This window comes from Paroedura picta, chromosome 12 (assembly GCF_049243985.1).
Source record: "Paroedura picta isolate Pp20150507F chromosome 12, Ppicta_v3.0, whole genome shotgun sequence".
Taxonomy (NCBI): Eukaryota; Metazoa; Chordata; class Lepidosauria; order Squamata; family Gekkonidae; genus Paroedura; species Paroedura picta.
Genome location: NC_135380.1, coordinates 25,574,751 through 25,599,827, shown reverse-complemented (window position 1 = coordinate 25,599,827; position 25,077 = coordinate 25,574,751). Strand labels below are relative to the sequence as shown.

The following is a 25,077-nucleotide window of genomic DNA, read 5'->3' as shown; positions in this document are numbered from 1 at the left end:
AGGGCAGGAGAGTAGAGACACTTAACCCTTCCATGCCACTGGTTGTTTTTGTGGCACCGTCTGCCAGCCACTGGCTGTTCACCTGCCACTTTCCACCTGTCCTGCCTGCGAACACTTTGCAGAGGAAGACGGTAAGTTCACACACAAGAGCAGCATGACATGATGTTTGTTCTTAGGAATGGAATTGGGGCACTAGAAAACAGGTTTGTCTGCAGCTTCTCTTGCCGGGTATTCTTTTTTGTTTCCTTCTGTCTGTGTAATTTTTTTTTTCATTGTCGCATTGTGTCTCATTGTGTTTGGCGTGTTTGTCTCCACAATGTCTTCCTTTCTCTTTCCATATGTTGCTTTCATCAAAGGAGTTACTTCTGAGTCTGAATACTTGTCACTTTAGTAAGTACGGAGAGGCTGTTTTCTCAATTTTCAGCTACCCCTCCCCCAGGAGGAGGGAGGGATATTTTAAGCCATTTTCAAACCAGCTTTCTAGGGCTGAAAAAGTCTCCCTTCATCGAAGGGAAGGGCCATGGCTCAGTGGCATAGCGCTCACTTTGCATGCAGGTCCATTTCCTGCCATCACCAGTTTAAAAGGATCCGGTAACATGAATTTCCTCAACCTAAGACCCTGAAGAGCAGCTGCCCATCGAGAATAGACAATATTGACCCGGATAGACCTTGGTGGAAAAGCTCTTGCTTTGCACATGGAAGGTCTTAAGATCATCCCCAGTTTTCCCCATGATGTGGGCAGGGAGGAGTTTTCCTTGAGACTCTAAAAAGGCAGAACCAGCAATGGCCTTAATAAACGGTGGTGGGGTTAGACTGTAAGAAGCCTCAGAGATGTTGCACTCAACTTAGTTTTGAGCTGAATCTTGGGCGTTTCCTGCAGTTCTGCCTGTTTCCCACTAGATGGACCAGCTCAGTGTGAAAAGCCTTGCGTACTTGTAGGAACTTTCCTGTGTCGTTTGCTTACTTGTACAGTTTTCTTTGCACAGGTTTGGATTTAAGAGGCATAATCTATGTAGGATAGTGCTTTCCATAGCACATATATGGGGGGGGGGGGTTGGTGCAGCAGAATGGCCGATTTGAATTTGGGTCTCCGCAGCCCTGGTTCAACACTGCAATGCTGGCTCCTGGTAGTTTCTCCCAGTGAACTCAAGGGCATCTATTAATGATCATGTATTCCCCACCCCACTTTTATTTTTTTGAAAGGCGAGAAGAAGACAGAGAGCAGCCCAACACCCGCTGACCCTGCTGCTACTGACACAACAGGCCAGCCAGCAACAGTGGTGGAGAATGGGAAAGAGGATGAGCAAAATGTAGAGGACGCTCTAAGCAAAGGAATCAGCCAGATGACCACCAACACAGAAACTGACACCGCAAAGGACAAAAACGAGTCTGTCACCAGCGGGCCTGTGTCTCCGGAAGGCTCGCCATCCAAGTCTCCTTCAAAGAAGAAGAAGAAATTCCGGGCTCCCTCCTTTCTGAAAAAGAGTAAGAAGAAAGAGAAGGCAGAGTCTTGAATGGCTCCTTCGGCCTCTTCCCTCCCCACTTCTCCCATTGCCTTCTGCTCTTCCCTCCACTCTTGCTACAAAGTCATGGGAGCAACAGGGGAAATCTTCCTCTGATGAGTGACATCGAAAAGGAGAGGTTGGGAACCCCAGCGTGGCTTTTCCTTAGTAGTTCCCTGGGATAAGCGTAGATGTTTCGAGATGATGGGGGGAGACTTCCTGGGGATTCGTAGGACAGGATCCGCCCGCCCACCCCTTTGCTCCTCACTGTTATGATTCCCTTTTAATCCACAAGTCACAGATCTCACTTAGCTGAAGAATGTTATTTCAGCATTTTAATTATCCACTGGGGTGGGTCTGGGATGCTTTGCACCTAACAGTCCTCCACGTGAAATGAGTCTTACTCCCACAGCACTAATGATCCAAGCCATTTGAGTCCCAGGATTCATGGTTACCCGCGAGCTGCTTCATGGCATGCTTGTGGCCGCTGTTAGGAGGAATTTTGCACACTGGGGGAAAGGCTGATCCCCTGCTGAAATCAGGGGCCTAGCGAAGGGAGGGTGTGTGCTGAACTGCTTTGGTGCTTGATCAGATCCCTGCTTTCTATTCCCGATGGGATTTTGCTCTGAACTTCAAAAGGGAAGGGTTGGGTTTTGTTTTGGGATGCCAGTCCCTCCTGTACAAATGTGTGAAAACAGACTTTCTCTTGTGTAAGCTCCAATGATAGCCAAAGGCCATGGGTAAGAGCAGAGCAGTTCCCATTCATGTCAGTGGGACTTACGCAGGAGAATTTCCCAGTGACTTCTGTTCCATTTCATTCACAGTGGAAGGTGCCGTTTCAGTTTTGTAACCTGGCACCAAAATGTCTTGAGCTGGCCCCGGTTCTGAAATGGAACTGTTTTCTAGTTCTAAGAGCAACATGCTGATTCCCCACACACCCTCCTCCCTGTCTAGAAGGGAAACACATTTGGATGTTCATGCTGTGTTTCTCCTGCTCCCACCCACCCCTACCCCTAGACAGCAACACCCCTGTGGGCAACACAGCAGTCCCGCTGCAAGCCTTCTGCTGCCCACGGCTAATCTAGTCCAGCTGCTGAGAGAATGCATGAACCCGTGTAAGCTGTATTGAGGAATATGCACGGCTCCTCCCCCCCGCCCCCCACAAATCTGGGTGTGAGTGGCGGGGGGAGCCAGACTTCGCCAAGGTTCCACTGGCATCACATTTAAAATATAACTTCAGTCACTAAGTGCTAAACTTCATTCGTTTGGAATATTTAAAAGACACACAAACACACTGCCAATCGTCATCACTTGTGTAATAGTCACGGTACAAGAGAGAGCCGAAGAAACAAACCATGTCTTACTTCCTGCACTCGGAAGGAACATGTTCACACGTCAGGTGTTTTCACAACTGATGAACACAATGTCATGCCTCTGTAAACGGAATTAAAGAGCCAGATGGAGTGGAATGCAGCATCTGTTTTGGAAGGGCAGGTCTCTGCTCTCCACACCGCACTCCCTGTGGGAAAGCATCTTGCCTTCCACTTGGCCAAGCCACGGAGAATGGATCTTCTGCCAATATTAGCCCTCCTCAGACTTTCTGTGCTTCGAGAGGGTAGCAAAGTGGGGCAAAGGCCAGAGAGTTTTGTGCAAGGCACACAAAATCTTCAAAGGTACTTAGTTTCCCGTTAGTCTTGGGACCTTATCAGGTTACACAGAGGGGTGTTTAGCATTATCCATTTGGTCCACAATCAGAAAACACTGGCTGCCATGGAGATTGTTTGTGGAAGGGGCTTCTGAGGCTCTTCACAGCCACCATTTCCCTTCTCCAATTTGCCTCCCCTAAGCTGCTCCTTCCGCTTCCTGGAGGAGTTCCAAATACACACTTATCTGCAGGGAGAGCTGCATGACAGCAAGCCCTTGTGTGTTGCAGCAGGGATTTGGAGCAGCAGGGATTTGGAATGGAAAGGGCCAAGCCCTCCTCCTTCGATCCCAAGTGCCCCTTTGGAAATGGGGGTCATGCTTTAAAAGAAACGCTTAGATTATTTTCATGTCTGCACATGCCCTCCGTTTGTTCCTTAAAGTAACAGCCTGGAATGAAAGGGCAGCTATGTAGTAGAACCTCTGGAGAAGCAGCCATGAATGGCTCAGGCTTCAAATTTTCTATAGAGCAGCCAGCAATTCTTAGAGGAAACTTCTTAAATCTGAACCAGAGAAGATGCCTCAGATGTGTGGAAGGTGGGGGCGGGGAAGAATATCTTATTACTTTTTAATAGCTAAATCCTTTTCTTCTTTATCTCACTTCAATGGAGAAGTTTTAATGCCCATCTGGTCTGGAACTTCATTAATTACTTTGGTGCTTTGCATAAAGAGGCTCGTCATTTCTCTTGTAAAAAGGACCAAATCCCAAAGGGAGACCATATTGTAGAACACCTAAGTAGCAGGGTTGTTTTTTTTTTCCCCAGTTGAAACAAGCCACACCTACCCAACTGGATGGAGATGCCCAGAAGCTCTGAAATTACTTCTGGAAAAATATCTCTGGGTTTTGGTGCTTCCACATACCAGCTCATTACATTAATTGAATTTATTATATATAAATCTATAACATATATATGTGACTTGTCCCTAGCATACCTAGTGGAGAAAGTATGGAGAGCCATGTGGAAGCGGTGGGGCAGCACATGCGCTTACACACCTGTGCTGGCACCAGTTTTCGGATTGTGTTTCTCAGAAGCACCTATATTTCTAACCAGCTCCCTTGTCTCCCTGCTAAGTGACTATTGGCGTACCCTGACCTATGTACCATGTAGGCATACTGACAGCATCAAACCCTTTGTTTAAAAAGGAGTATGTATGACCTGTGTGTGCCAGCAGCACTACATTTATTATGCGATGTTTCAAGCAACTGTAAGAAATGCCTCCTCCCCAGCAGGCCTTTCAGCCTTGCTTTCCATGCATCGGGTCGGCTTGTCTGAAGGTGCAACAGTTGGCAGATCTTAAGACAGGTCTGAATATTAGGACACAGTCTGGAGGACATTCCTGTACACGTTGTATTGAAATGAACAGGAGTGCTTTTGCACTCGTTTCAATTTGACTTACACAGGAGAACCTTCTGGCAGTTTGTGCCCAATTGTTACTGAGTGGCCAGTGAAGACCCTTTAGATGTCTGTCTCGGGCACTGAAACAGAATACGATAATTATTTAATAGTTATTGGAATACAGGAGTTTAAGTTGTTATCCTAACTCTGAGAGTAATTTTATCAGCTATGAATAAACCTGCAGGCTTTTAAAAGGGGGGACACACCTCAATGTACCCACAGATGACAGTGAAAACCACCTAAAAATTCAAAACGGGGGCAGTTTTTGATGGACAATAATTATTTATTACTTATTGTAATACATTAAGTTGGTATCCTAACTCAGAGTAACTTATCAACTGTGAATGAATGTGCAGGCTTTTTAAAGGGGGAAAAACACACCTCAGTATACTCAGTATACTCACAGATTACAGTGAAAACCACCTAAAAATTCAAAACAGAGGCTGTGTTTGATGGGCAAATGTTGTACAAATGTACAAATGACATTTTCCCTTAAGAACCTGTTATAGTTATTGTCCGGGTAACTGCTGAGCTGGGCGTGGATTGGGCGTTCAGTATACCTCCAGGGAGCCTGAGTTGGATGGTGAGGCCAGTTTGGTAGAGCAGGACAGCATAAGGTTAGCAGTGAGAAGTACACCTTGCACTCTGTGCTTATGGACTATATTCTCAGAATGTTGTCAAGGGAGAGTGGACAGTGTAGATACAGGGGTGGGCAAACTGTGGCCCTCCAGATGTCCATGGACTACAAGTCCCATGAGCCCCTGCCAGCATTCGCTGGCAGGGGCCCATGGGACTTGTAGTCCATGGACATCTGGAGGGCCACAGTTTGCCCACCCCTGTTGTAGAATTTCCCAGAAAAGAGAGGTAATGGATCACAGGCCTACACGGGAACATCACAATCTGCCCTAGAAAGAAGCTCTCTCTAACTCTGAGCATGACATTGCAGATAGATAGCCCATATTGGTCTGTTGCACCAAAAAAACCCAACACCCCAACATCTAGAGTTTTGTGTTATCATGAAGACTAACATGTTCATTGGCTTTGGATGGCAGAGCCCATTTCATCAGATGCATAAAACACGCTCCTAGGTGCTGAGAGGTGAAGGCAGAAGAAGGGGAAATGTTGGGACAGGCGAAAAGTTGTTATGTAGTGAGGGAAAGGCATAGTCTGTCTACTGCTGTATAGCGTTGATGACTTGAGTCAGTTTCCCTGGGAAGTCACAACACATGCCGACTCTACACCTAAATGGCAAGAGTGATTTTCAGACCTTATGTACTGCACAATCCTTAACACCGTTACTTCTAAGTTCTCTGAAGTGAAGGGACATAGAAGGGGGTAACCAGAATAAGGTAGGGGGAACGGTCGTAGAATGGAATACAGCGTGTCAGGTTTGGGGAAATGGCCACTTTTGGGAACATTCCCCTACCTTAAAACCCGAATACAAATTAAAAAAACAAGGCTGCAAGCATAGAGCGTGAGCAGAACCTCTCTTTCTGCAATGCTCGCTTTCTGTTTGCAAGGGAATTCTTTTTTATATATAATGCAAAGGAACTCTCACTATTGGAATTGACCTTCCCCAGTCCGCAGTGGAATGGTTCGTACTACCACCTCATCCTCTTGCATGGGTACACAGGCCACAGTTCCTTCAAAATACTAGCCCCATGAGTGGAGCCTTTCCTGGCTTCAGCAAAATGGCCCTGTGGGCAGAGGATGTCACCAGAAGGCCCACGTGGCCTATAACCACCCAGAAGTTTAAGAAGCCCAGAGCAAGAGCACAAGCTCACGCAGCAGGAAGATCTGGAGCCCCAGACTATGGCATTTCTCTCATCTGAACGGTCCTTGAGGGGCCCCTTCTGAAAATGCAAAAGACCCTCCAAGTGTTGCTCTGTTTCCAATTCATGTTTGGAAGAGAGACACTTGAGTTAGTGGGGAACAAAGACTCCCAACCCTGCCTCTGTAATTACGAGACATTTACTTAGTTGTTATTCATTTATGAGTTGAATCTGTTCACAGGAGAACTTCTTCCATGCAATCAGCAAAGCAAAAGCAAGTGTGTAATTATTTTGAAATAGCCCAGTAATTATCTCTATACTTCTGCAGCTGATCCATGGGTATTCATTCCTAGGGAGCGGAAGGGCTTTTTTTTTTGTTTTGTTTTCATTTTCCTCAGCAACAATATAAGCAATTTGATCTTTATTTTCTAGAGTGTGAGGATGGGAGAGTGAGGTCTGGAAGAAGGTGCCCCATTCCACAAACATATGTTTTAATCAGGCTGGGGAGTTTGGTGGTGGTGATGGAAGGAGCATCAACTGCTTTTCAGTCCCTATCAAAGCTAAGAAAAGTTGTGTGTACATATTTTCTTTCAGCCCAACAGCAGGATAGGTTGGGGTTTGTCAGCAGGTGGCTACCAGCAAGCCAAGTCCACCTGCTCAAAAGAAACTGCAGGGCTTCATTACTAAACACCTCTCAGGCCCTACTTCAAATACCCACCAGCAACAAACACATGTATGTGTGTCTTTTCTGCATTAACTTGATACAAATGTGGGGTGGTCAGGAAGGTATTGACTGATCCACTAGGGAACTGCAAGGAGCTGCAGGGTAGAGGGAGACAGTCATACAGAGCTTTATTGGGTCTGAAAAAATAATATGTTGCACCAGTGGGTTTGCTGAAGGAATGGAGTAAAGTATTCTCTGCCATCCATCCCCATTGTGATTTTCAGGACTTTATGCCATTTCACAGCTGCAAAAAACAGTTGTGGAACCAGCAAAGTCAAAGGAGTTTGGAACAAACCAATCACTTACTTGCTTTTTCATGTAACACACATAGCTCAAAGTGGATTCTGACAAAATCATAAAATCAGTACAATCATCAAACAAATAAATGAAAAGTTCAAATCAAGTCAGATTAAACCATCAGATAGTATCAAATAATTTTGAAAACCTTCTGAAAGACAACAGTTTCCCAGTCTTCCTGGAGGCTTTCAAGGAAGGGGTAGGTTTAACTCTTGAGAATTAAATTGCAGAATCTTGGGGTGATTGTCCACAAGGTTCTTGTATGGCTTTCTTGCTAACCTGCCCCCTGAAAGGCAAGTCCCTGCACCAAGCACTCCTCCCTCCTGGGATAATTATAGACCTGGGCTGGTTCATACAAGTTCTGGTTGAAGAACCGGGATATACAATTGGGTTTCTGGAAGAGCAAGAAGGGGATTCAGAAGTGGTGGTGAAATTGCTAAAGAGATGGGAAAAGGTTAATGAATGTTTCAAATGCCAAATGACATCAGATCTCTCTTTCTGATTGACTGGTAATGCTGCATCATGCCCTTTTGCAGACGGCCCTCAGTTGACATTCTTGGTCTTTTCCTGTCAGCCCCAAGACAAAATGACATTTGCATCCACGTAGCTCATGGCTAGTGGTGGGAGCCTGGAAGAGCTGGGAAGCTGCCCAGGGCCCACAAATGGGCAAAGCCAAGCTCCAGATCCAGGACAATCTCCAAGCCATCCTCTCTGCCGTTCCCCCAGAGAGCAACACAGGTTGCAGAACTAAAACAGCAGCAAGCTGTTGTCAGGGGAGAAGCAGGTAAAAGTCATATTGGAAATCTCCTGCTTCCCATTCTTGCCAAAAGGAGGGAAATTATCAGAGGTGGCTCTGGCCAAGACCAGTCAAGAAAAGTACAAATAGCTAAAATTGCCACAAAGTTATGTGCACCGGTCAGGCTGCTAAGAAGTTCAATGTCTGTGTCTGACAATCGTTGCTTCAAAGTGCTATTTAATGTTGCCCTCTGTAAATATGTGTCCTGTGTTCCGCCTTTTACTGATATTGTGAAGTTGACCTTTGGAGTTCAGATGTAAATAATCCCTCTCTCATGACTGACGACTCCTCTCTCTGTGCATTATTACACAAAAGCCTCTATTTTTGTTCTGTACGCTACTATCACCTTTTTAAAACAACAGGGACAATTCGACGGGCGAGTCGTTTTTCTTGATGGTTGCTTTCCTTTGCAAATTTTATATCTTCCTTTTTTGTATTGTACTTTGGTTTTTAAAAAAATCTTTGACTACCTGTTGTTTTCAAGAGAATTTTACACATTGGCAGCTGAGCCCTTCCGAACGGTGTCGCGCTTTGCAAGTCTGCTAATGCTGCATGTCGCTACGTATATGCTCTCCTTCTCCAGGCCATGGATATTGCAGTATTAAAGCAATTGTGCTCAGCTGAGAGGGAGAGGTTGGCTCTCTTTGGGATGTCAAAGGCCAAGCAAGGTACTGCTAAATAAATGCTACTGTCTCCTTTGATTGCTCGGGGTTGGGGGGAAACCCACACAAATAAACTTCCACCAGATCACTGAAAGCCTTTTTGAAGTCTCTCTTATTTAGTAGGGGCAGGAAGAAAGTATCTGCAAAGATTGAAAATCAAAGGCAGTTGTGGTGGGTACATCACATGCAGTAGGTCAATGGAGTTGTGGATTCAGAACCCCTCTGCCTCCAGATTCAGGGCAACATGGGTTCCTTGCTTCTGAAATCTATTCTTACAGGGCTTGACCAATTTACAAAGAAGAGCTCTGTCAACTGAATCTCCATTGTTGCAAGTATACCCAGTGCCTGAGAAACTATTGCAAACAGCAATGTCCTATCCTGTATTACATGTATCTTTATTTTTTCATTGAGAAATGTAGGAAAAATAAAAGTTGAGGGTAGAAAACAAATTCTGTAGAAGATAAGAGAGCATTGGCCAGAGATACAGTCACAGGACTACTAGCATATCTGGATATTAAGGGCGAACTTCACAACATTGTTATATTTAATAACCCTGAAAACACTGAGCACCTTAATGTATGATCAGTAACACATCACATTTAATTACATGTAAATAAAAAATATAATTGAAGTGTTCATGCCTAATAAACCTAGGAATTACCATTATATTGTAGTCCAGGGGTGGCCAAACTGTGGATCTCCAGATGTCCATGGGCTACAATTCCCATGAGCATCATGCTATCATGAGAGCCCCTTGTGGCGCAGGGTGGTAAAGCAGCTGACATGCTGATTGAAACTCTGACCATGAGGGTGGGAGTTCGATCTCAGTAGCCACCTCAAGGTTGACTCAGCCCTCCATCCTTCCGAGGTTGGTAAAATGAGTACCCAGCTTGCTGGAGGGTAAAACGGTAATGACTGGGGAAGGCACTGGCAAACCACCCCGTATTGAGTCTGCCAAGAAAACGCTAGAGGGTGTCATCCCAAGGGTCAGACATGACTTGGTGCTTGCACTGGGGATACCTTTACCTTTATCTTACCACCCTTCCATACAGCGCTGGGTAGGCGATGGTCATCTGGCAAGCCATAGTTTGACCACTCATACTATAGACCAGGCTTTTTCAACCTATTTACTATGGAGGAGCCTGAAATTAATTTTTAGGCTTTGAGGACCCCCAGAAGTGATGTCAACTGGCCACACCTCCCTGCTGCACCCCCTCAAAGTGACATGTTACCAGAAGTGACATCACCACATGCACTTTTCACTCCCTCCCCCAACCTTTACTATCACGGCACCTCTGCCTTATATAGTCTGGAAGGGCAGAAGCTGAGAAAGCCTGGATCACCATTCCCATATCACAACCAAGTCCCTCACTTTGATTTTTACATCCATGCCCAAGCCCTAGCTTGTGGCCAAATTCATTAAGGTAGGAGGGGAAAGGCAGTGGATTCCCTTTGGAGCTCCCACGGGCCCTCAGGGGTTCATGATCAGGAATTCTGCTATAGACTGTTGTATACATAACTTTTTATATAACACATTTTTATCTGGAACTCATTCTAAAAAGCATTGTGGGGGGAAATCACAAGAGTTTTCAGTGTTCCCCAAATGTCCCAATTTACCCATGGTATATATTTGAGTGAGAAAAGCATTTGATTCCTCTTAAAAAGCCTTTTACTCATTTTAAAAGAGAAACTATTTCATAGGGTCCCCCCCCAAAGAGCTCCATCTGATTCCCAATTTTTACATTGAAACAAAGTCCACAAAAAAAGAACTAGATGTTCCTGTTTTACCCCAAAGGCTACCAAGCACTGCAAAAACAAGAAAGCTATCAGGCTCCTAGAAAGACCCATCGCATAGGGGGGGGGGGAGCTGAGTCTGACCCACTGGGTCTTATTACACAGGTCAGAGGTACTTCCATAGGGAGCCAAGCCTCTGGTTTCTCAGCTGTGTTGTATTTCTGTCTTCATTCAGCAAGAGGCACTTACAGTTTTTAAAAGCAGGGCTAGACTGTTGCTCTCAACTATTTAGAACTGTAGAACTGTTGCTCTCAACTATTTAGAACTGTAGGCTTATCATCCATTGAGGACTGGTATGGAGGAATCTCACTCTACAGGATGACTGGATGGTCAAAGAATTCTGGAAAGCTGTTCTCTAACTAACTGCCTCTTGAGATGACATGTCTTGGGCCAGCAAAATATTAGAAAAAAGGAGAAGAAAAAGGAGAAAAGCTGTTTTTTTTAACCCCTCTTTTTACTAACCAAAGGAGTCTCAAAGCAGCTTTCTCTTCCCACAACAGAAACCCTGTGACACAGGAGAGCTCTTAGAGAACTGTGACTGGCTGTGACTGACTGCATGTAGAGGAGCAGAAAATCAAACCCAGTTCTCCAGATTAGAGGCTGCCATTCTTAACCACTACTCCAAACCATGGTTTACTGCCCCTTCTCTAGAAAAAAATAAATGCGAACATAATTGTAACAAATAATAACAAAATAGCCACCAATTAAAATTACTCCTGGCTTTTAAACTCCAGTTGTTTGCCAACACAACCAGGAAAATTTGACATTATTTACAAAAAAAAAATGCACAGGCTTATCCTTTGATGGAACTGCAGCCAATTTTTCCATGCGTCCCTGCTGTCTGCACATGGGGCACGGATGGTATAGCTAAGAATACATTCTCAGCTCATCTTGATGGTTATGATGGCTCAGAGGTATCAACAGTGACAAAGGCTAAATCTGAAGCCATTTTATGCAACAGATTCTAGGACTGCCAACCTCCAAGTGGGATCTGGAGCTCTTCCAGAATTGCAATTGATCTGTAGGCAACACAGTTGCTTTGCAGAGTATATGTATCCTTTGGCATTATACCCAGTTGAGGTCCCACATCTGCGGGTCTTGCCGTTTTAAGCCTCTTCAAGCAGCCGCTCGCGGATTGGTCAGAGGCTGGTCCAAACGGATCAGAAAGGCCAATCTCAGGGGCGGAACGGAAGATGATGGATTGAATGTTTCCAGTCGGATCGAACGTGAACGGAACGCCAGGCCGGAAGTCCGGCAGGCGGGCGAGGGGAGTGGTATCGGTTGTGTCGCCTTGAAAGGACCGGGATGGGCCGAAGCCGCTCTAGGTCTCCGCCTCGTAGGGGTGAGTAGCAGAGGCCGCCGCAGCAGGGCGAAGCTCTTTTCCTGGCAGCCTCCTTTCCCTCAATGAGGGGCTCTTCCTAGGCCTCTTTTTCCCTGCCTGTACAGTCGCTTTTGTTCCTCGCTCCACCGTCGGTGGCAAGTTGCAAGTTCCTGGCGGGCTGCTTCTCCTGCGCAGTTTCTTCCAAATCTCATGCATCCTTAGGTGCTGCATGCATCAGAAAACGTTCATGTGGAAGCTAACGTAACTCTCAGGTTAACTTGGCGGGGCGGGGAGGATGCTACGGTAATACTTTTCCTGGACCATTTTGAAACAAGCAGGTTGTGGGATGCAAAACGGGACAGCTGTCATGCTGCCAGAGAGGAAAACGTTGTTTTAACTTACTAATGGGGGGAAATTATTATACTTTGCTGCTTGAACATCCTGTAAAGGCATAAATAATTCAGTGTATGTATTCAGCTGAGTTAAAACACTTATGATAATTTTAAAGTAGCCCATGAGAGAAGAAGAGTTGTTTTTTTTTATATCCTGCTTTCCTGTACCTTGAGGAGTCTCAAAGTGGCCTACAGTCTCCTTCCTTTCCCCACAACTGTCACCTTATGAGATATATGGGGCTGAGAGCTCTGAGAGAACTGTGACTGGCCTAAGGCCACCCAGCAGGTGCCATGTGGTGGAGTGAGGAATCAGACCCAGTTTTCCAGATTAGAGTAAGGTGACCAGATTTTAACATTGGTAAAGCGGGACACCATTGACTGGGGGGGGGGGGGGTTCTTGATTAAAAATTGGGTCTATATGGAGCAACAAAAAGTTTCATAGAATGCAAAAATAGTATTGTAATATATATATATATATATATATATATATATATATATATATATATATATATATATATATATATATATATATATATATATATATATATATATATATATATATTAATTTCAACATAAGTACAATTTGCCAGGTACCCCCAGATGTCCCTCCAAAAGTGGGACAATCTGGTCACCTTAGATTACAGTCTGATGCTCTTAACCACTATGTCATGCTAAGTATTTGATACTACTCACTAGGGGGCTGTGTTTTAACCAGTCAATTGAAAACTAGTCATAAGGTAACCTAGTTTTTTTGAAAAGTTTGGATCTGGTTTATTATAGATGTGACCCAAGTGATAGGAAAGCAAGCTTTGTAACAAAGATTTTGTCTCTCTTGGTTTTCCCTTTTCATAATTTTTCTTCTTTCATTCTGTAAAGAACGCCGACGCTCTAGATCCACCTCACGAGAAAGAGAGAGGAGGAGGAGGGAGCGGTCGAGGTCCCGGGAGAGAGATAGGAGGAGAAGTCGTTCCCGTTCACCACACAGGAGGCGATCGAGGTGAGAAGGTGACATCTGATAGTAGTGCTGAATATCTGGTTAACCTGTTCTGTAAGGCAACTTACTAATCTCTCATAGCTGATGTTCTTTTTGTAGGCGTATATGTGAGGATAGAGAAGGCAAATAGCTCTTGTCATTAGAAACCTCTAGGGGAAAGATGGCTTGGCATGGTTACCTAATAAAGATGCATGAATGCTCATTTCTCTTTTCTCAGGCAGCTGGGATACATGTTTGCATAGAGAAGGGGAAAGTTTGTGTCTTTCCCATTCATCTCATAAGTATCCTTCAACATGTTTACTGTTTTCCTACCTACCATCTCCAGCATTTTTGCTGTGCAATATCTGGCAAGAGGGATTATTCAGGGGTTAGTACTGGTAATGAATGATGTTTTCTGAGCAGCTAGAAAATTCCTGTGTTGAGCAACTGAATTATTTGTTGTAATTTTTACCCCACCTCTTAACCAAAACTGTGCATTCTCAATAGTTTGCAGTAATTAAAAACAAATACTCATAACAGTTAAAATAGAACATCAGTGGATAGCCCAGGCACTCCTGATCAGGGTCGGCCTTGATTGGCATTTGAGGGGCAATGTCTAAGGACTACTAGGATCATGACGTGGGCACAGGCAACGGCAAACTGTCTCTGAATGTCTCTTGCCTAGCAGCCAGACAATTTTAGAATCTCCTGGCTATATTACACATATGCCATACAATATAGAAATAAAAAAGATCTTGGTGCACATATGATGAATGATGCCTGGCTGCTGCTGTCCATTCTCTTTGGGCTTCAGTGATGGCTGGAAGGAGGAGGGCTGTTCAGTTGCAAAGAAGCTCCTTGGTTATCACTTCTCCATCTAGCTTAGGCAGCAGAGAACAATCCATCTGAGCAGGGGCAGTTCCTTATGGTACATAGTGCACTGTTGTCTGGCTCAAATCCTTGTTCACTGAAATGAATGACATGGAGCAGTTGTTGTCACCCAGCTAAATTGACACTCAGCAGTGTTCAGATAATGTGAATATGATCAGAAATTAATTTCTTAACTGCAGAGTCCAGCTCCCTGCACTCTTGTTGGATCCTGTGGACAATAAAGCTTTTGTGGTGAAACAGTTCCTTTGTAAGAGGGGAAATAACTATGTAATGGTGACTGTCTATGGAACCCCCCCCCCCACACTACTCCCTCCAGGAGTGAAGATAAAATGGGAAAGTTTTTTAGCACAGAGATTTAGAGATATAATTGTGATTTTATGTTTACACCCCTTTGGTGCACCCTGTGAACATGCAAGCACTTCTTTGTTATTGTTTTGTAAGCTGGCAAAGCCTACCACTTCATTTCCTCTCATTATTAAGTCGAATACCGCACTTGGTTGACATTCTAGGTCTCCCCGGCGACACAGATCCAGCTCCCCTTCACCTTCCCGACAAAAAGAAAGAAGAGATGATGAAAAAAAGGAAAACAAAGACTCCAAAGGCAAAGAGCGCCAAATCACAGGTAATGAAACAGAACGTTTTGAATAACGTTTTGACTCTGAATAACGTTTTGACTCTGTGCTCCTTGTCAATGCCAACTCTCTGTACCTATGGTCTGGACAACATTATATGCATTATAAATAATTATTTTATTTTTATAGTCTGCCCTAGCTTTTTGGCTCTGGGTGGGTAACAATCAGACATATGCAATCAGTGTGATAAACAATTTTGAGTGCTTTAAATTTAAATATATTAACTCAATTATATTATTAAATTATATTATGAAACTGCTTTCTTGAAAACTTTATAAAGATGAAACTTTATTAGGGAGAAGTGGGTGTTAATGTGAGCAGGAACCACTCTTTATGCAAGAAATTTTAGTTGATGACTTCCTGGTTCTGTAGACAGTATATAGCCAACCATCCTGAGAAGACCCAGTGAATAGTATTCTGGAATTCAGTTTAAGGACTTTCCATATGATTACTTAATTTGTATAAAGTTTATATGATTTCCATTTCTTGCACATCTGCCCCCAATGTAATATAGCTGTTGCTGAGAAATAGCCACATTTGTCAGGCAATGTTTTATGATTGATTTTCCTCAAAACAGAGTGGGGTTGGTTGTATGTGATTACAAGTTACTAGGGATGTTTTGGATTGTAAATGTGTAGCAACCCTAGTCATCATAAAAGTTTCCTTGGTATTTCATATGGTTTCAAAGAATGAATAGTACAAACTTAGTATCTTACTAGACTTATGTACGGTGAAGTTACAGATTTAATTGCCAAGACACATGGAAAGGTGACCTTTTAAAAAATGTGTTTTGGAGAAAGCAAATTGTGCCAAGAACATTATGGCAGTTCTGGATCCTGGCTTCTCGCTGATGTTATAAGTAGTAAGGTCCTTCTAGTTACATTCTTTATCTTTTGGTTGTGTTTTCCTTTCTAGAGGAAGACCTAGAGGGAAAAACAGAAGAAGAAATAGAAATGATGAAAACAATGGGTTTTGCATCCTTTGACACAACCAAAGTAAGTGCTTATCCTTGGTTCTTAGGCTCTTAACTGCTGGGGTTCCTCTCGGGTCAGTACTTTAATCAGCAAGAATGAATGTATCATTTTATTTATTTTCACATTTGTATACTGCCCTTCCCTGAGGGCTCAAGGTGACTTATAGTGTATCATATATATCATATAATGAGACAATAGTTAAAACATTTTAAACTTTTAAAAATCAGGCTTATATAAAAAGCAATCAGAACTCATTGCCTTCTCTCTGATAGGGAGAGAGGGGGTGATGTGGTGCTTTCTTGGCAACACTGAGTAGATATGCAGATGTTACCATTTATGTTATGTAGGGAGATCAGAAAAAAGCTCTGGCTCTGGTTGAAGCCAATTTAACTTCTTTGGGGCTTGGGTTCTTGAGCAGATTTTCTGTGCTTGATCAGATATTTCTTTGGAGACGTAATGGAGAAGGTGGTCCTGCAGGTACGAAGACCATTTAGGGCCTTAAAGGTATCTTTAAGGCAACTTAATAGGAGCACAGAAACCCCACAATACTTTTTGAACTTTTCTTTCATAATTTTTTTGAATATGTGTGAGCTGTGCCTACTATCATGAAGTTTGACTGTTCATAACTATTACGGGATTTGGGGCTGTATCAAACGGAGTATCGTGTCCAGATCATGGGTGGTGATGGTACCACTTTGCTCTGGTTTGGCCTCACTTGGAGTACTGTGTTCAGTTTTGGGCACTGCAGTTGAAGAGGGATGTAGACAAACTGGAGGGTGTCTAGAGGAGGGCAACACAGCTGGTTGAGGGGTTTGGAGACCAAGATGTATGAGGAAAGATTGGGGGAGCTTGGTCTGTTTCGCCTGAAAAGGAGACGACTGAGAGGGGATCTGATAACTATCTTCAAGTATTTAAAAGGCTGCCATGTAGAGGATGGAGCAGAGATGTTTTCTCTTGTCCTAGAGGGACTAACCAATGGGATGAAATTAATTCAAAAGAAATTCCATGTAAACAGCCGGAAGAAGTTCCTGACAGTCATAGTGGTTTCTCAGTGGAACAGGCTTCCTCGAGAGGTAGTGGGTTCTCCATTTTTGGAAATTTTTAAATAGAAGCTGGATAGGCATCTGACGGAGACGCTGATTCTGTGAAGGTTCAAGGAGGTGGCAGGTTACAGTGGATGCGAGATAGGGTTGTGATGTTCTGCATAGTGCTGGTGGTTGGACAAGATGACCCAGGAGGTCCCTTCCAACTCTATTCTATGATTCTATTTTTCTTGTTCATATTGTTGCAAGTGTTTCTATACTTTCTTGTTCTACTCTTCCATGTACACCACCGATGGATGGATGGATGGATGGATGGATGGATGGATGGATGGATGGATGGATGGATGGATGGATGGATGGATGGATGGATGGATGGATGAAGTGGGACTGGGGGGGAAGTCTGTAGCACTTCCCAGCAGAGTTCTTGTCTCTGACTGCCTAAATCAAAATAAATGAATAGAAACAAATGAGAAATTAAGCAAATTAATCCACAATGTATTTTTGTGGATTAAGATTGGATTCCTTATAATGCAGTGATACTGGAGATGTGTAACACCCTATTTGCAAAGTGAACCTCTTCATTGGAATGATGAACTATCATGCTGGAAATAGAAATTGGTATTTAACCAGATTTATTGCAAAAAAGGACAAATGAACTGCCTCCAGACAGATTGTATTTAGGACAGACAAACTGCCTCCAGATTTTGTTTCTTATCTAATAGTTATTGAGGGATTGCTGTTTCATGAGTTAGACTAATTGAGTCAGTGTGTGATAAAGAAATTATAAATCATAGCTAATTTTTAATTTCCCCCTCAGGTTTTTGTGGAATCTAAGGTAGTGAGTATAGACTTTAAAGCAGGTCAGACCACTGGTTCATTTAGCTAAGTTTTGTTCAACAGGTTCCTAGAACCGTGGTTGGATTAAGCTTCTAGTAACCCAGCACAGCTCCATTACACAGCCAATTGCCAACATAATGCTATAGAAGAAAGATTATTTTTGTTACTAGTAATCCAACCACAGTTCAATGACTATGATGAACTGTCAGTTGCCTGTTGGCATTTCTTTTGCATGAAGCTTTGTGGGGTGAATCGCCCACATCTGATCCTCCATAGATGATGCACTGTTGGTAATTATGTTCCCATGACTTCTACAGCAGTGCTGAGCATAATTGGATTAATTGGATTCATTTTGACCATAGTCACTCAAGCCGGTTCATACCACTGCTTGTCTTCTCCGGCCTTGCTCATTATGGGTAATGTTGTCAAGCTAGTTCAAGTAGACTAATGCAATCAATGGGATTATGAATACTTGAAGACCACTGGAGAAATGTCAAAAGGAGGCATTCATGAGACACTCAAAACAGAACCTCACAAAGCCCAAGTGTGGGGAATCCAAAATACTATAGTCAGGCCTTAAATGTATCTCTTTTTGGCAAACAGGTGGTTGTCCACCTGCTTCAAGTATTCTTGACTCAAGTTGATTGTCCATTTCAGCTTTGGGGTGGATTGGATTTTGGGAGACTGCCTTGAACATTCTATAACTTGGACAGAAGGAGTGAGGCATTGCTGAATCATCTTGCTTTCTCTGCAGCTTTTTGCAAAGTTAAGAGTTGCAGGACGTGACTTTTAAGTGGTTCAACTCCTTGGACTGGGTATGTCCACAAGACATGCTGAGAAGATTGGTGCTTGACCCCCAAGGGAGTAATTTTTTTCTTGGGCCCATTATATCACACATACTCATAATATCTATGTGGAAATGCTGGAGGAATCATCCATACGTATGGAGTGCTAAGTCGTCTATATGCCGATAATACCCGGCTCTCTATTCCGTTTCTGCTTCTCCACTGTGTCTTAAATTAGTAATAAACTGACTCGGGGTGAATGATGTGTTGTGGTTTGGAGGGGGAGTGCCATCATGTTACACCCGATTTATGGGGACCCTGTAGGATTTTTAAATGAAACAGAGTTCAGAGGTGGTTTGCCATTGCCTGCCTCTGCACAGCAGCCCTGGATTTTTTTAGTTGGTCTCCCATCCAAATACTAGACAGAGCCAACCCTGCTTATCTTCCAAAATCTAACGAGATTAATCTAGCCTGGGCCATCCAGGTCAGGGTGGATGATATATTAGGAAACACAAACTGGCTAAAGGGGAAAGGGCTGATGTAGAAGAAGAGGTCAGGTGTCCTTTGAATAGCTCACGTTTTCAGCTTGGGGGTGCTCTGAGCTCTGCTGAATTGTCAGATTTTTTGTGTGTGCTGGAGTAGCTTTTTAAGCTTTGGCTAACTTGGCAGTTGCTCCTGTGGTGGAAGACCAAGTTTCAGCTGCCGTTATCGAAGCTTTGATGGCTTCAAGATGAGACACTTTAGTGTGCTCTTCACAGAGCTACCCATGAATACAATTTTGAAACTCAGCTAGTGCAAAATGTGATGGCCAGACATCTGTCTGGTATTATCAAGTGTGAACACATTGCATCAGGGCCAAAGCAATCATGATGTCTTCCTGTATGTCCCGAGGCCAAATTCAAGATGCTGACTTCATGATATAAAGTCCTAAACAACCTGTGGCTTGTTGATCTCAAAATGCAAAGATCCTCATGGTTTGAGATGATGCAAAGAGGCCCTGTTTCATGTTGCATCTTGCAGGTATACCAGATTGTTCTGGGAGTGGGGAGATCTGGGTTCAAGTGTTCAGGTTGCCATGAAGTTTACTGAGTAGCCTTACTATCATCAGTCATTTCTCAAGCCTGATCTACCTCATGGGTTCGTTGTGAGGAGAAAATGGGAAAGGGTGCAACTATCCTGCCCTGAGCTGTTTGGGAGAATGGTAACCAATATTATACATTGGCTTCTGCACACAGCAGGAATTCACTCTGCCTCCCCCATAGTTAAGTTCTTTAGTTTTAAAATTCATGCATTCCAAAGGGGTGTGAAAGTCACCTTGTTAATATTCTGGTGATCTTGCTCCTGCTGCTGTTATTGCAAAACAGAAAACCAAAATAGATTACACTTGTATTTATTGTTTGCCTGTTGTTGTTTTTTTTTTTTGCACATTGCTATGAAATTTTGAAAGTGGCTTAAATCTCACAGCTCTTATGTTTGTTGTATTGTGTGAAATACTAGCTCCTCTTGTTTGATTTCAGCTAATTCCTACCTCGGTACCCAGATCATTCTAGGAACTTGTTCAAATATTGACTTGTACAGGAATCCTTCAGAATCCCAGGTTAACTCCTGATTGTCTTTGGCCATACACCACTGCAGGAGGCATGTTGATTGTGTTCAACAGGGCACTCGTAATTCACTTGGCCCAAGTTCAGTGGGCCTGACTAGGCTACTGGTGATAAATCAAGATGGGTAGCTGTGTTAGTCTGTCTGTAGTAGTAGAAAAGATCAAGTGTCCAGTAGTATCTTAAAAACTATTTTGTTAATTTTTAAGGTGCTACTGGACTCTTGATTTTTTCTAGCACCTGTTGAATATCCTTCAAAACCTTCTGCGATGCAATTTTCCAGGGGAAAAGGTACTTTATTGAAAACCAAAAATGTAAATTTGTCCTTGTGGCATATGCTCTGTATAGAAACATTGCCAAACAGCTTCTTTCTAAAGTGTACAAAGAGGAGCAAAATGTGTTTAATAGACTAGAAAGCTGGTATAATGGATTTTTTTAGGATTGTGCATGTGTACTTTGGTTACTGTTGTCCAAAACTGACTTGGAAGGTGATTTTTGTTTTGTTTCATTTTTTTTCTTTTCAGGGCAAGAAAGTGGACGGTTCCGTAAATGCCTATGCTATAAATGTGTCCCAGAAGAGGAAGTACAGGTTAGCGTCTTCCACTTGCACAGATTGGTCATGACTCTCAGATCTCCCTTATGCTGAAGAGAATACTGTTTTGCCTACCATTCTGTGATTCTCAGGAATGCATGCAAAAAGAGCTGTGTGTTTCTCTGTTAACCCCCAAAAAGGAAGGGTGGAGGATCTGATTTAAGTCACTGAAGCTCTTAATGGAAAGTACCTTCATCTTTGGTGATTAGTTGACAAGTACCAAACTTGAATTGTCCTAGTGATTCATGAACTGAGTATAAGTGAGCCATTTACCTTGAGGGGGGACTTGAGTTCCATTATTAGTACAAATAAAATGCCTACAGTTGGGCTTACAGGGAGAGCAAAGGGCCATCTAAATGACCCTGGCTCCATGCTTCCCATCCTCCTTGCTAAGATTCAGTAGCATTATGCAGATTATTCTGCTACCATCTGAGGTAAGACACAAACCTTTAGGACTGTACAATTGACTTGCTACAGTCACTTTGGCATTCTACTGTGTGTATTGCTAAATATATCCAAATATCAGGTTTGTCCTTACTCCACAATATTAACACATTCTGTGTTGAGTGCAACAATTTGTATCCAAGCAATCCTGCCTTTTGTCTTTCTGTAAAAAAAAAAAAAAAGACTAGTCTTCTTCTTACACAACAGAGTTTTAAACTCTACAGGCAATGTCTGGTGAAGATTTTTAGTCTTTTGTAGTCTAGGACAACTCTGAGGAGTTGAGCAATTAGGCTTCAGGGTAGCTTGCTGCTAACATTTGCTTTTTCATTCATGGCAGGCAGTACATGAACAGGAAAGGTGGATTCAACAGGCCTCTGGATTTTATTGCCTGAATCCTCTGCTTATAATACAGGAAAAGACTTCATTCCCATCACTGTATTGTGTTATCAGCGGAACCTGTGATGAAGAGAACAGGGAGCTCATTTGCGAAGAGTTCATGAAAATGACTTTTATCTCATAAGGGGAGATGGTAATATTTGTGGCTTTTTGTTTCAAAATGGCCTCCATGCATCTTTCCCTTTGGGGTGGGGGTTGGGGGGAAGGGTAGGTTTCAGTTTTTAAATGTTGCCAGCTAAAATTAAAAAGAAAAAAGAAAAATATTTCTTGGCGCACACTTGCAGAGTATATTTGAAAGATTAACATTAGGATGCAAAGTGGATTTATGTTGCAGAGGCTTGTAAAATATGTTGCTAAATACGCAATATAAGACTTTTTTTTCCTGATGAAATCTGGTGAAAAAACCTGCTTTGCAGCAGCCTGTAGTCTTCCTCCTCCTCATTTTTTTCCACTCCTGCTTTGCGGCTTGTCTAGTATCTTCATTCCATTTCTGTCCAGCAGAGGACACCACAGTTGCACTAGTAAGAAAAGCCAGTATGTTTCCTTGTATGATATCCCTGTATTCTATGGGTAACTTTCTCCTGATTGTTTACAGAACAAATCAACATTTGTTTTTTGTGCACACAGTTCTGCATGCTAATGTTTTGTGTCACCTTCAGTACAGAATTTTTGAAATAGGTTTTCTGGGGGAGTTGTGTGGGTATGCAGAGAATGCTTTGACTTAGTAAGAGGTTTGCCAGAGACACACATAGACAAACAACCACTGCTAACATGTGTGATTTCTTTCCCTAGCCTTTATATAGCCCATTTAAACTAACGATCATCACCACCTCTTGATGCAAATTCTGCATTATACATCGTGTTCCTTTGAAAAATATACCTGTTTGCACAGGCAGGATGTGGCTAGCAGTTGTATTGGATTGCTTCCTCATACTGCCAATTTCTGCGTTTTAAGGCTTAAGGTAAGGTACAGAGGGGATGAAAGCATAGTATGAGGCAGGTAGATACAAACCATTGGTACAAGCTACCACTCTGAAAGTAAGAACTTTCTGGTGGATTGTGCACCATCTAAGTGTAGGAGGTTGAGTTTTGAATTTTCCATCTTAGCAAGTGAATGCCCTCAAGATTCTGTTCTCTCCCCCCCCCCCTCAGAGTACTTACCATTGAAAGCTTGAAGTCCCAGGCACAGTTATACCCTGAGAGTAAACCCTTCATAGTTCAGCCATTTTTGCTTCTGAGTTGTTTTGCTACTATCATGCACAGTTAAGTGTTCGCGGTACTTTCCCCCCCCCCTTCCACAATGAATTTGACAGAGATACGATCCAGATTAAAATCACTTGCTCAGCTTCCTTTGACCTAGAATGGGGATGTGATTTATTCCTCCCACACAAGTAAATGTACAGTCCTAAAGCTAACAGGATATTGCTAGCACGCAGTCCAAGTAGGTGTGCCTTGCATAAGATTATCCCACAGACAATTCTAAAGTCAAGCCTGTCAGATCACATGAAGGGATTCTTGCAATGTACACACTAGCCTGTTTATAAAACTTAACTTTGGATGTCAAGAATGTAATTGTTGAAAGCTACCTGAAATAATTTTTTAAAAGGGGGGTTGGAGAAATACCACTGAAGACTAGTTGCTCTTCATCTAAATGATTCCTTAAATTCCTTCTTTCTCTAGGTAACATAGAAATGGTTTTGGTGTCACCTTATTCTGGAATTTAAACTAAAAAGAGATTTGTAGAGAGAGTTCCTCCTCTGGAGAGGCTAAGGCTATAATCTGGCTTTTTTAATACAATGGGGTAATGGATAGGCTTGCTTTATGACTGATTCATGGGTATACTTTGTGATTAACTCTTAATACATTTAGAGTGCAGGGCAACATAAATGTGTATCGGGTGCTGGTGGAAAGTGCTATCAAGTTGCTGCCAATTTATGGTAACCCTGTTGGACTTTCAAAGCAAGAGAGGAGAGCAGAGATCACTTGCCATTGCTTGTTGCTGCACAGCAACTTTGGACTTCTTCGGTGGTCTCCCATGCAAGTACTAACTAGGGGCAACTCATCTTAGCTTCCATCATCTGACAAGACCAGGCTAGAGTGTGCCATCCAGGGGAGGCAAGTGTGTTATAGGAATGGAGCTTGTGGGTTGCTCAGCTCTCCCCTGCCTCTTTAATTGACCTGCTCTGAAACAGACCTGTGCTCTAGTGTAGAGAACTGCGTGGTGCATAGTGGGCCTTTTGCTGTGTGTTTCTGACAGCCATCTGCAGTCTCCAGTACTACTTGCCAAAATCGTGTTTCACACTGGGAGAGCTTCAAATAAAGCCCTGTGCATATGAGTGGGATGGTGCTAGAGGCGCCTACATTTTTTATCTTTCTGTTAAGGCTGGTAGTACGTCTGCTGCCTGTTAATGACATCTGTGAATTGTTCCGTAGTAAGTAAAACTTGGTTAGAACAGACTTTTCTCAGAGAATCAGAATATAAAGTGGCTTCTTAGTGAATCTTGTGTGATGTTGCCTGCAGTTCGAGTCCTGTGAGAACTGGGTTAAGATGGTACCTAAAAGCCTGATATGTAAGATTCTGGTGTTCCTGGTTTAAATTTCACCAAGGCTTTGAGCCATCTTTCTTCCTGTAGCAGGTAATAGGTAATGTGAAAGATCTCAACAACCTTGGGGAGCTGCTGGCAGTCTGAGTGGACAATACTGACCTTGATTGATCTATGGTCAGACTTAATATAAAGATGTGTTCATTTCCCTGCTTCCATCAAAGCTTGTTGGGCGATTTACCTCACAGGGTTGTGGTAAGAATAAGAACCCAAACTGAACCCAGATGGATCAGTCCAATGGTCCATCCAGTTCAGTATATTGTTTCATGCAGTGGCCAACCAATTCCTCAGGGCATAGAGGCTTGTTGATGGCATCAGGCCTTCCTCTGATGTTGCTTCCTGTCTCTGGGATTCATAGAGGGATTCTCCTATGGCTACTGCCCATCAGTTTCATTGAATGTTCTCCAATTCTAGTATTTGGGGAGAGAAAGAAAAAATAATTTGTGGACTTTTCCCATCCTATGCATAATTTTATCAAGCGCTATACTATCCCCTCCCCCTCCAGTCATCTTGGTGTAGTGGTTAGGAATGGCAGCCTCTAATCTGGAGAGCTAGTTTGATCCCCTGCTCTTCCACAGGCATCTGGCTGTGTGACCTTGAGGTAGTCACCGTTTTTATAGAGCTGTCCTCACGGAGCAGTTCTGTAGGCCCTCTCTCAGCCTCACCTACGTCACAGGGTGTCTGTTGCAGGAGAGGAAGGGAAAATGATTGCAGACTCCTTTGGGTAGTGAAAAGTGGACTATTAAAAGACCCAACTCTTTGTCGTCTTTTAGAATAAAAGAGAGGAAGATGATGGGGGCCATTTTGTGGGGCTCACTTTGGATATGTGTATAAATGAAGTGTACAGAATAAAAATTCCAGGCTCTGAGAATATAAATGTATATGTAATTGGGCCAGTGGCCTTGCAATGGTAGAACAATAGCAAGAATTTCTAGTACGCATCCCCGA

General features: G+C 43.1%; 2 protein-coding genes across 4 annotated transcripts in view; both read left to right on the top strand.

Annotated features, from left to right (window-relative positions):
- ADD2 (adducin 2) overlaps positions 1 to 8,945 on the top strand; it is a 60,423-nt gene extending 51,478 nt beyond the window's left edge. For all 3 annotated transcript variants that reach the window (XM_077305201.1, XM_077305200.1, XM_077305202.1), the window contains exon 15: positions 1,204 to 8,945. In XM_077305201.1, coding sequence (XP_077161316.1) covers positions 1,204 to 1,514 — 311 coding nt within the window. In that variant the 3' untranslated portion in view covers positions 1,515 to 8,945. The remainder of the gene's footprint in view (positions 1 to 1,203) is intronic.
- Positions 8,946 to 11,829: 2,884 nt separating this feature from the next.
- On the top strand, positions 11,830 to 22,881 carry SNRNP27 (small nuclear ribonucleoprotein U4/U6.U5 subunit 27). Its single transcript, XM_077306511.1, has 6 exons — positions 11,830 to 11,987; positions 13,235 to 13,355; positions 14,732 to 14,844; positions 15,770 to 15,849; positions 20,619 to 20,683; positions 21,468 to 22,881. Exons 1-6 carry the CDS (start codon positions 11,951 to 11,953, stop codon positions 21,520 to 21,522), a joined length of 471 nt encoding a protein of 156 aa, XP_077162626.1. The 5' UTR covers positions 11,830 to 11,950; the 3' UTR covers positions 21,523 to 22,881.
- Positions 22,882 to 25,077: the final 2,196 nt, after the last annotated feature.